Source organism: Eulemur rufifrons, chromosome 7 (genome assembly GCF_041146395.1).
Source record: "Eulemur rufifrons isolate Redbay chromosome 7, OSU_ERuf_1, whole genome shotgun sequence".
Lineage (NCBI taxonomy): Eukaryota > Metazoa > Chordata > Mammalia > Primates > Lemuridae > Eulemur > Eulemur rufifrons.
Window position 1 is genome coordinate 235,821,286 of NC_090989.1, and position 12,817 is coordinate 235,834,102.

The 12,817-nt window shown below is 34.6% G+C and overlaps 1 protein-coding gene across 8 annotated transcripts in view; it reads right to left on the reverse strand.

The window, feature by feature from the left end:
• NFIB (nuclear factor I B) overlaps positions 1-12,817 on the reverse strand; it is a 413,017-nt gene that overhangs the window by 22,133 nt on the left and 378,067 nt on the right. For 3 of the 8 annotated variants that reach the window (XM_069476495.1, XM_069476498.1, XM_069476497.1), the window contains exons 8-10: positions 9,219-9,403; positions 4,982-5,147; positions 1,803-1,885 (exon numbers count right to left, since the gene is read on the reverse strand). In XM_069476495.1, coding sequence (XP_069332596.1) covers positions 1,803-1,885; positions 4,982-5,147; positions 9,219-9,403 — 434 coding nt within the window. The remainder of the gene's footprint in view (positions 1-1,802; positions 1,886-4,981; positions 5,148-9,218; positions 9,404-12,817) is intronic. The other 5 variants (XM_069476500.1, XM_069476502.1, XM_069476501.1 and 2 more) reach the window with 2 other exon arrangements.

The following is a 12,817-nucleotide window of genomic DNA, read 5'->3' on the forward strand; positions in this document are numbered from 1 at the left end:
TAAAACTCATATTTTCATGATGCTTGCTAAGTTTTCTTGATTTAGATTTAAATATGTGAGAATTAACTTTTTTATTAAATGGACTTTTGTGATCATAATTACATGAAGCTCCAATGTTAGTCTTACATTACGAAAATTAAAGCTGCCATGGGTTAGCTGGGAAAGAAGGAAGATTGCTTCTAAATACATGGAGTTGGTTATAATCTAACCAGTGTTTGGGGCTAAAGGTTTAAATAATGGAGACATGTGTCTATGAATTAAAAATTAACTGGAAATTAGAGATGTGTCATAAAGAATAATGCAAATCCCATGACAAAAATATTTCTGAAAATATGTGTAATGATTTTTAAAAGAACAAGTTTCTAAATCTATAAATCCTGCATATGTTTAAAAAAACACAATGAACACATACATTTGTCAAATAGAACCATATTATAGTAATTATAACACATTTCATATTACAGCAATTTTCGAGGTGAAAAAAAGCAACATTCCAGAGAATTATGTTGAAAAGCCAATGGCTGGCAAAACCACTAATTATTATTTGGTATTTTCATAACTGTGTACAGATGTTTTCAGTTAGTTCTCACTCTTTTGTTTTGTTTTGTTTTGCTTTTTTTAAACCTGGCAAACCGTCAAGTATCCTGAATAAGCTATCATCTTTATGATTTTCTCTGAGCTCTGCATGTGGTGACCTTTAATATATGCAGTCTGCCATCTTGGCCTGCCACTGGGAAGGACTTGGGAACTCCACACGAAGCACTGTTAAGTCACAATAAGGGTAAGCAAAGTAGACAGGCTTAGAACGAAATAAGTTGCCATAAGTATCTGCATAGGCTTACTACATATATAAAAACTCATATGTATGCACAGACAACTTATAAATGAAGAGCAATTTAGTTAATACCAGCTCTTTCTTATTTATTATAGCCTATTTTCACCTAGTATTTTTCACATTTCTAATTTCAAACTGCTCTGCTATCAAAACTTTAGAGCAGCAAACATATGCATCATAAAATACACTTAACTTCTGAAATGTTTAGAATTATTTCTGTTATCCTGTAACTAGAATCATGGGATTTTGATAATGGTATGGTTCATGCTTTTGACTATGGCTAATTTGTTTATAATCCACCATTAATCCTTGCTGTATATTTTCACAGTTTGGGTAAACACTTCATTTGCATTAAATTTACAGCATTAATGAGATGTGAAATTTAAAATGCTACTTGAAATATAAATGATGTAAGAAAGCAGAACCAAAAAAAAGTGTTTTATCACATCTAAAATCAGTAAACCAATTTAAACCTATTAAAATAGAAATGATGTGTCGACTGAGATTTTAGCTTCATAACTCATCTTCTTGGACTAAAATACTAAAGCAAAGAGTAAAACATCTGGAAAATATGAAATCACTCAAAAACACAAATTATGTACTGCCTCTACTCTAATTGGCTTTTCAATCGGTTTTCAACTTTTGCCTCTGAGAGCTATAGGCTAGTAAGTTCTCAATAGCCAATGAGACTGAGAAAAAGACTCTGGCTGCAATAGCACTGCTATTCATGAATGTTATCAATATATGCTACAGAGATGGAAGAGGTCACGAGCCAATTTGAGAAACTCTGCTCAGAGAGGTGAGAAACAAAGGCTAAACGAGGAAAAATTTTGGAAAATGAAACGATCAATTTCGGTCTCAGAAGCCCCATGAGCCCCTTCTGAGTCCAGATCTGAGAGGCAACATGGAGGAAAGCACGGAAGCGAAAGCGTGGCTACACCATTACACCTGGGTGAAACTTGCCCACCTGTTGCTGATGTAGGAAGGATGGGTCTCTTGGGCTTAGTCCCACATATCGATTGGCTTGAGATGTGCCTGAGGCTGTGTAGGCTGATTAAGGAAGAACAAAAACAAAGATAAAAATTGTGAACTATCAGAATGAACACCCTGTCCATGTATAAGAAACCCAGAGAAGTGGGATTTGCAACCAAAAAAAAAAAAGTGTCTCCATTTCTCTTCTCTTGTCTGAGCGAATACCAAGTGATAGAAAAGAAATGGTAGTTAACTTCAAATCAGCTAGTTTATCCCCCCTAAAAAAAAAATCTATCCAATAAACCATATCCCATACTTTGGTGTGATTGTCTCACACTTGTATGTGGCAGTGAGAGTCCTACAGAGATACCAAAGATTTGCTAAAAGAAGCATCCTTTTCCTACATGTACCTTTTCATCAGATATTAGCTGTCTAATAGTGGAATAATCAATGATGGTGTGTGACTCTGAATGTAAAAGCAGACAAAGTCTGTTAGGTAAAAGTGACAGCTTTTAATGATGGGAGATAAGCAGATGTGCTTGATGATATGGGAAGGGAAATGCCTTACTTAAAAATCTTACTGAAAGGAAAATCTAATATTACTATCATGAAGGAGGAGTCTATTTTTATTATCATATAGAATGAATTAGCTCAGTATTTTATTTGATGTGAAAATGACCTCAAGTATGATAGAAATGTTTTTTTTAAAAAAAATTATTTTCCATAAGCACACACAAAAATAATCAATTTCTCCTGATTGGTCCAGGAAGGGAGTTGATGCACTTTTCAATACTTGGCCACCAGGCAGTAAGTTATATGGTGACTACTCCTTACATTCTTATGGTCTCATTTGCAAGCATTTTTTGCACATGTGCTTTTTGCTTTTTGGTGCAGTGTGAATTTTTTTGCAAAAAGTTCTCCCTATCACTAAAAATTTTTTATTCTTTTCACAAGGAAAGGACTAAGGTATCTTCCCATTGCTCTGTGTCACCATATGTTACATTTACACATCTAAAGAAAGCTACAATGTTTGGTTTAAAACCATCAGATTAATGAAGAATCCAGGCATTAATTTTAAATAGGCTGGCTTTCTAAACCAATATATTCATTCTGCCTTGTTTATTTAAAGGACTGCAGAGTTTGATCCATGGATGCTTTTTCAGGTCAACTTTTAAAAAACAGTGAAGATGTTCACAATTCATCTTTTAATTACTCCTGAATAAAAGGCCCGGACAAGGGCAGCCATAAGCAGTCAGTGGCCTGTCCAGGCCTCTGGAATTCAACACACAGCATGGCCAGCTAGAGAAGAGCATCACCATTACAGAGGGAGCTCTGGATCTATGCTGCTCTTTCTTTACAACCATGAGAAAGAGGTTTCCTTGGCCTCTGTGTTTTCTTTAACCTTACTGACATCAATTCAATGACCAGTTTCTCATTATCAGTGGTGCCTAGGGAACTAGAGCTACAAGTTGGTTTATAGCAAAGAAAAACTACTCACTATATTTCTTTTATGTAGGAATGGAAAATGAACTGATGTAGCCATCTTATACAATCAAGATATCCCTTTTGAATATTTTGTAATTTTACTAGTCAAATCAGATCCCTTTCTGAACAACCTGTATGTAAGTATAAAAACAATTCATTAACAAACAGGCTGAAGGTACTCCCATAAGTGAGCTATGATCATTTGGGTGTGATCCTCCCCTGAATTTCATATATGAATGTCACCATAAGAGTGGGAACCAGAAGTTTCTAGAGCCTGGTTTTGATCATTTAACCTGTGATAGTCTTTCAAATACTTTAAAAAAAATATTTGTTTTCTATGTTCTTTTATTGAAATTGCTGACATTATTTGCTCAGAGTTGCCAAGACATCCCTTTTTAAAACTTGTGCATAATGTTTTAGTGACCGTAGTGTATATAGCAAGGTTTTAGAACAAAAGAATTTTTAGTTTTTCCTGACTGGGTTTCATTCATTTGTGCATTCAGAGAAGTGTTCACTGGTGTAGGACTGACCCTCTACCAACAAACCACTCAGCATTAATGATTATTGGTGGGCATTGCAAGTCTATATGAATTTATTAGTTGATAGGGCTCATGAATTTTGAGAAAGAAATGCTGAGTTCACTATGCACTCAAAGTATTATCCATTTCCTTGTAGGGTTTCTTCCTAACCTTTCAGAAAAGGTATCTTTCCAATGGCTGAGTTAAAAGCCAGGGGACCTCTGACTGTCTCTGTAATTTCACATGGGAATTTCCAGATCATGGAAATTTCTTGCTCTAGTAAAGAAAAATAGAGGGCTTGAATTTAAGATATCTGTATAATTGGTGAGGCACATGCTAATTCCTCCTGACTGAAACTTGATCCATTCCACTTTACCAATCTGTGCACACCAGCTCCAGTTCTAAGAAGCTGACAGTTTGGGTAAAACCAATTGAAAATTAATTCCTTGTACACTTCTAAATATTCTATACGAAGAAGCAAAGGAATCATTTGACTTATTGGTATGTGCTACGTTAAGTTCACTGGCTAAATCTCTGACATTTAAAATGCTATGGCCAGCTAAAAAGCATCGTATCTGATATACCATGATAGGCAAAATAATCAAAAGGTTTAAAAAAAAAAGTTGCAGACAATGAAAGTGCAGGTAGCTTACATGTGCCTAATACTAAGTTTTGAAATGTTCTTGCCTGCACCCAACATTGTGTGACTGTTTCTAACAATGACATAACCTACAATAATGTAAACATGCAATTACCTTACAGAGGCACTGATTCAGTCTGCACATGAAGGGGCTTGATTTCTATAGGAATGTTCCAATAAGTACCAATTATCTAATCTCTCATTGGGTGATATAAAAACCTTGTACACTGCGTTATGTTATTCAGTGCAATTTCAATGTATACCTTGAACGAGCAGGCATGACTTTTTATTTTTGTTATAACTGTTTACTCAAATAAATAAGCTTCTCCCTTTTCAAATATGATGCACTGACTGAAATTTGATAAGAGAGAGCACGAGATAGCAGGGCCACAGACATGCCTGCTAGTTCCACTTAAATGAGAAATCTCCATCTGGTTGGGTAGCTGGAAAAATTGCCCTGTTTTCCACCTTGGATCAGACATCCAATGGTGCCTTTGATGGACATTTCTCATTTCCTACAGAAATACTTACTGGTTGCTGTAGGTGAAGCTGCCTCACCTTCAGTGGATGTAGTGATGGGTTTAGTATCTGTCATGGTCAGGGTCACAGGTCGCACTGCACTGGGATGGGGAGAGGGTGCCAAGACAGGAGTGAAATGGCCAGGCACTTTCCCTACTACTTGACCACTGCTGTTAGGCTACAAAACAAAAACAGAATGCCGGGTGAAACAATCCAAAAGGCAGTCATCTTGTCCAACAACTCCACTCAGCACATGTGGCTGTGTGGATCTTGCACACTGCGTGGAACTGCCACACAGGCCCTCTCAAGTCTGAGTGTGAGAGGCCAGTCAACGGTTAGTAAGAAGTAGTAGCATTTCAAAGAAGGTCTTCATCTTCAAAGCACTTTGTACAGGTTAATTCACCTTTACAACACCCCTGAGAGCCAGGCAGACTTAATCCTTTCATTTAGTAGGCCAGGAAACTCCCAGTGGAGCCTTACATGCTTAGCCCACGGCTAAAATGGAATTCCTTACTGACCTAGCTAGAATTAGAACCCAGTGCTTCCTTATTCTCTGTTCTTCATTTTCTATAGTTAGTCGGTTTTGCTTTCAGAACACAATTTTTGCCTACATGATATCACTGACACAAGGGGACATAAGAACATCTAGGAGATCCAACACATCGAACTCTATAATTTTCCATCGTTTACTGTCAAGGCCCACTCTCCTGCATATGAAACTCTAGCGCTCTCACACACAGGTGTGCTCAGATGCACGCATCAGGCAATTTGGATGCTAGGATCTACACTCAACTTTTGCTGATTTACTAATACAAGCAGATGGAGTGAGATTTAAAGCCTCTAAAATTTCAGATCTACACAATGATATAAAATGCTGAACTAGGTCTGTCTTTACACCTACAAATGAAAGATTTTCAAAGTAAATTAAAACCATACTGAAGTGAACCAGAGGACAATCAAATACACATTGTTATTTGAGTTACTCTTCCATTGTGGTGCATGGAGAGTTACACAAAACATTTATTGTTGACATTGGTGGGAATTAACTGAGAAAATTCCCTGGGCAATGACAGAAAAGATATTATTATCTGAGTTTTAGCCTCTGGGTGTAAAAATAATTTCTGTGGTACGAGACAAAATTTTAAGGGTATACCATTTGAAGAAATAGTGGAATATATTTTTCTAGCCAGAGAATACTATTTTTGATTATAGTCATGTTGGAATTCTGCACTGCATAGTGTTTATAACAATTTGCTAGGAGGTTATTCTTCACAAATACATAATCTTTATAATCTGAACCGTTCAAGGCAAGGAAAGCAATGAAGTAGAGTATTTATCAAAATACCTGCACATAAATTACAAATAGAGATTTCTTTAGAGAAAAAGATGAGCAGCTAACAATACTTAAATATTGTGACTTAGAGACATGAACTAAGTCTTTGGTTAGGTTCTGCAGAGGTCACATTATTTATTCTATAAAGAAAATGGACTTACTGAATATCCTGACTATTCATCATGGGTAATTTTAAGTATTTAACTTTATGTCAGGAAAATTGACCAGAGTTTTCCTCTACGGAAACCTATGGGAGAGTTATATCTTTAAACTAATTTTATTCAAAATATTCTGTTGAATAGCATGACTGTCTCACTATAATTGGTGCAGCAGTAATGCAATTAATCTCTAAATTGCTGTGGGGAGAAAAAGGCATCTCAGTTGCTTAACTTAACAATCAAAATCAGTGCAGTGCTGGAGAACATTGGGAAGGAACAGTTGACTATAGGTGAATGGTGAACGAATATGCAGGTTTTTTTGTTTTTTTGTTTTTTTTCCATTTCTATAGGGGAAAAAGGTGAATACCAAGAGTTCTATTTTGAAAGGCAAATTAGGTGGTTTTGAGTTGGAGTTAAAAATCAAAGCAGATATAATGTTCCTAAAAAAAAAAAAAAACAATTCTACAATGTACTATAAAGACCAATTTTTCATTTTAAGGGGAAAAAGTAGTTTGTTTCTAAAGCAGACCATCAACTTCTGGTTATTTGAACATTGAAAATAACTGCATAACTGCTTTATATATCTTACTCAAAGAAGAAGAAAGATCTCATTTTATCATCGGTAGTACATTCAGTGGTAAAAGTGTTTCTGTATACAGTGCTCACCAAAACAGTTGGATAATACCTACCTGGAACAGAGCAGAATGACAGTCATTTGAAGGAAACGCTACCACGAAATATATTTCCCTGTCCATTCTACAAACTTTCTCTGCTGGAATTGACTCAGCATGAACTGACAGACATTTCTCTCATTTAAGAATAAAAGGGACAAAGAAAGAACTTCCAAACCAACGCAGACAAATTTTCCGAAACTCAGAGTCAGAAGAATGGGAGAGTTATTTCTCTTCAGTTTTCTACTAGTTCAAATAGATGAAGCTACGCTAAAAAGCTTCTATCTTTTAAGGCCGTTAATAGATGAACTTTCATACTGTAGATATGAAAAGAGAGATGTCTTATCTGAAGGTGAAGTTGAGCTGCATTAGGAAAGGATTATCCTACTTAGTAAATTACTCCTATTATACAAAATCCTGAGAAGATTTTTTTGTTGTTATTTTTTTAATTGAGATGAGAGTAAGATGCTTCTCTTAGAAGGTAGATATATACGTTGAAAATGTGAAGAAAAACTGAGAACAATATAGGCAGATTATCACCTACTATGCCCTCTTAACTTATAAAGAAATTGAAATATACGTAAAACAAGCACTGAATAATTAAAGAAATGCATAACACTAAGGGCCTGATTTTAATTTGCATAATTTTTCCCCTAACAGTGCCTAATTAAGACATCAGTTAAAAAAAAAAATCCAATGGAACTCTAAGATTTTCCACACTGAATTAACGTTAAGGACTTTTAATGGATGTCTTAATTAGACTTTGTTATTCATGGAAATTCTACACAAATTAAAATCAGACCTTGTGTGCACTGTTCCCAGCTGAGTCTAGCAAAATGCTCTATGGAACTGAGACTTTTGAATCCATGCTCTGACAGCAAATTTTATTTCTAAACTGATAGACTAAGATCCCATGTTTTTCCTTAGTTGTCTTTAAAAGTGCTACACCATTTGAACATATTCTTCTAAAATACAAATAATAAGTTTAACTTCAAAATTCAATACTTAGTTTAGTATATTAGTCAATGAAGCTAAAAGTAATGGTTAACTTTTCAAGTAACCCCAAGTATGCTGGATATGTTGTTATTCAAAATAAAACATTCAGAAATGACCATTTTGCTTCATTTTAACAAATTAAGGCTGAAGGGATTTTTTTCTGACTTTTCATTGTTAATTATAAATTGATTTGCACATACTATTTACTAGCATTTTAGTATCTGTTCAACGGCAGTAATGATAGAATGTTTGTGAAATTTCCCCCACACATGATAAGGCATAATAAGGAGTGGACAGGAGTCTTGGGAGGTGAAGCAGCAAAGCCATATACCAGACCATAAGATCAAAATTATGTTATAGTTTTTATATATTATAGTTATTAATAGTCTGAGCTCTGGTACAAAGACTGTTTACTTGATTGTGGAAATCCTCATATACCAAATCCCTATGAAGTGACCTCTCTGTAGAAGAAACAACATGTCTAGTGAGTGAAAAATGCACGAGTCACTACACTTACACAATGAATCCCTAAAACCACTGCATGTTTACAAAAAAAAAAAAAGATGCTCCTAGTAATGTCACTCATTAAATGTAAGTCATGTCTCTGCAAAGAATATTCAAATAGTCATCAAACACTGAAAATGTTTACATTACCAAAGATTATTTTAATACCTAATAGTTGGTCTATAAATACAACTGCAAGTTCTTTTGTGTGTGTTTATTTTAGCACATACCTTGCTCCTGCCTGAAATAAGCACTTTGTCTCTGTGTCAAACCAGGTATTTCAGAGGTGTGAACTCCAGCTCAGAGCTTTTCTGTCAATGTACTTTCTGCATAAACTTTCCCTTCAGTCAATGAAAATCCAAAAACATTCAAGCATCTTCACAAATATACCCCTTTGGGGCAACACACTTCCTACCTGTCATTCAGCCACCTTTAAATAAAAACTTATTGAGTCACCAAGAAGCTCCTGAAGATGGATTTCAAGGCTTGATGTTCTGCCAGACACACTGTCTGACTAACCGCCATGTCTTAGAGTTAGACCTGTCCCATCTCCCTTAGGCACTAATCTTATTTTCTCTTATTTTTACCTGGCTGGTTTGTGGACTGGATGGGTCATAAGAAGGTACATAGTTCTTCAGCGTATCCTGAGGATTCAGGTGGGGAGGATATCTGATTGTTGGATGAGAAAAGTAGCTCGATGGGGCTGGAGGAAGGATAGCTTGTGTTGGAAATGGCAACGGTGAGGGTGGAGGTGGAGTTCGAGTTGAGATGACTGCAGAAGACAGAAAAGGAAAGGTTGACTTGTCAGCTGTTTACCTTACTGCTCCGTTCTGATCCTAAAGAATGCTGTGAAACTCTAAAACCAGCAACTATTCATTTTTTTCCCATGATTTAACCAAGCTCTCCTAAAATAACAGATACTCTCTCACTTTTATTCTTAATGCCAGTACTGCTAAGTACACAGAGACAAAACCCCACTCTAGGCAACTAACAATCTTGCTTTCTAGATCTATGAATTATTAAAAAGAGGTTTCTCTTTTATAGGTTATGTCAATACTTGATAAAACATTTCTTTGAACAAAGTTATTTCCCATAAAAACATACTTTTGATTATAAAGTCTTTGTCTCATAAGCCCAGAACATGTCACAGCATTAAGTAGAGGGCAAGAGACCCACAAATTTTCTACCAAAATTCAAAACAGAAATGTAATCCAATTTCAAGTAAATCATTTCCCTATACATCCTAGCTGGCAGTTGTTTAGAAGGAAAGCCAATACCTAATACACAATAATCTCATGTCATGAATAATTACCTGGTCATTTTGTAAATGCTTATGAACATTTGAACATAGAGTTGGGAATTATTTCTCCTAATGAAAATGTTCTTTTCAAAACCAAAATAGCTCTATTCTACAACTATTTTTCTTCCTACTCTAACTTTAACTATATGAAACTTAAAAGGTATTGTTTAAGGTAAGACCCACAGAAAATGCAAATTTAAACTTTCACATAGGTAGGTATATTAACTTACCTACAAATCACATATATTTTAATAATTTTATAAAGGGAAATACAATATAAAACACATGCAATGTGGACAATGTTTAGTTTTACTATAACTTCTCAATATTAGTATGATCATACTTTATTGTTGTTTTTGAAATGTAATTAAGTTTGAAGGATGGAGAAAAATAAATTGTATGATCATGATCTCTGTAATATTGAGGAAAATAATCATATAAGTACAAATTAAGAGTACCTAACAATATATGTAGAAGTTAAGATTAAATGTTTCTATTTAATATTTCAATTCAAATCATAGAAAATTACAAATGATAAATGTTTAATGTTTTATGAGACAACTTGGCAAACAATATGAAAAATAAATTCTGTCCATGACTTATAAAGGAAAATCATCTGGAATGACTTCTCTCCAACTTTGTAATTACGTGAACAAAAAAAACTTTATTAGGGATACATTGCTTATCTCCCCAAGGAATATTTTTCAGAAGATACAAGATATTAGGAATGCAAATCTTAGGAAATCATAAATTCAATTTGAAAGTCTTAACTTTGCTCCCTAAATGTCCAGGGTACTGTTTCTGAGAATCCTCTGGACTATTACTACAATGCAGATTCCTGGGCCTAACAACAGACCTACTGGATCAGGACCTCTACGGGTGAGGTCAGACTATGCATCTTAAACAAGTGCCCAGTGTAATCTTCCTACACACAGAAGTTTGAGCATCCTCCAACAAATGGATGCATTTCAGAGAAGAATTGCATATTTCCTAAAACAAAACTCCTTATTGGAGTATTACTTTATTTAAGAAGTATACTCATTTGAAAGTGTAATATAAGGAAACACAAACATCTAAGAAAAATGGTGCATCTTTTACTTAGTGTCTAAGTGCTCTTAATTTCAACTCAATTTTACCATGATCTTTGCTCACATCTGTACACAAACCCTTGAGGGATACATATAGTTCCATCCTGGGTCCTCTGAGTTTTGAGATCAATTTGGCTTTAGTATTTCTAGAAGAGGTCTCTTTTCAACTGAACTGGCACAAATCAAATCTGAACTCAAATCTATAAGTACCCTGGCACTGTGCTTGCATGAACTGTAACTAGCCTAATACAACCAAATGGAATGTTATATTTTAAACATAAGGCGGTAAAAATGACTACCTTATCCATAAGTCATTCTAGTCCTTTAAAAACAAAAGTAAAATACATGAAAAAAAATGTTTCCCTTCATTATGAAAAAATATATACATACACACATGTATACGTATTCTTGCCTATATTATTGCAAAGGCCTCCTAATCATCATCCTCCCTCCAGTCTTGCTTTTTCCAATACATCCTTTATGGATCTATATGAATGATTTTTTAAAGATACCCTTATAATCATGTAACTTCTCTGCCAAAAATCTTTCAATGGTTTCCTGCTGCTTCTAGAATAAAATCCCAACAGTTTTACAGGTACACACAAGCTCGTATTTTAGGACCCAGTTCTGGATCACTTCTTTGGCCTCATCTCTGGCCACATTAAGAGATTTGTGGATCCTTGGGTATTTGACAGTTCCTTGCTGCAGTGACCTCTAATGCACTGATACATGCTGTTGCCTCTGCCTGAAACACCCTTCCTCCTGGCTTGTTCCCTCTTGTGCTGAACTCCTCCTTCAAACTTTAGTTTAGAATCTCTTCCAGGCATCTAATTCTCCTCCATGTATCTAGTCCTGTTTAGATTAGATGCCTAGCCAGTGATGTGGTCCTTAGTCTCCCCACTACATCATGAGCTCTCTGAGGACAGAAACCATCTTTCATGACCAAGGTGCCTACCACAAGCCCTAACATATGAACAAATATCTGGTGAAGGATCAAGGTGGAAGGCTTATCTAGGTCTCTCATGTTTCATTATAGAAGAATATACTGTTTAACTTTTTTCAAATGTTAGAAATAAAAATATTTTCATCAGGTATCATAATAAATGGATGATTTGACTTCTAAGTTAATTTTGCTCAAATACTCAATATTACAAATCTATGAAACAACTACTGATTTTTTTTCACCTATCTCAGTAGTACAAGCAATAAATGTAAAAATTCTTATACCACATTTAATTTGTATGTTCCTCTCAATTTAATAATTTCCTTAATGATAGCAATAAAGCTAATTTTTTTTAAGTATAGCAACAGTAAATATCAACATAAACTTATAAACCAAACTTAAGGATTTTAACAGATATTATATTCTTGGAATAAATATTTTAAAACCAGATTTGATTAGCCTGAAGGATACAGAATTGCCTAACTATAAATTTAGAGCAGTAAGAGTATTGCTATGAATGTATTTATATATAAAACTTTCTCTACCTAAAATTCAGTCGATTCCTATTTAAGACTTGAGAATAATAGGTAGAAAGTACATGGGACTGATTATTAAGTACATCTCATTTTTAATTTTGAAAGAAGATTTAATATGAGCTGTTGGTTAAAGTATAAATATAAAATATAGAATTCTTTTTCCTATTTAAATTAAGATAATAGATATAATATCAAGCATATTTGTCCAAAGGGTTTGTGCATATAAAACAGTAGTCAAAAAAAGTATCTTTCTTTTATGATTAATTTCACTCCCAAATAAGTAAATATTGATTTGGGTGTAGAAAAGAACATATACAGA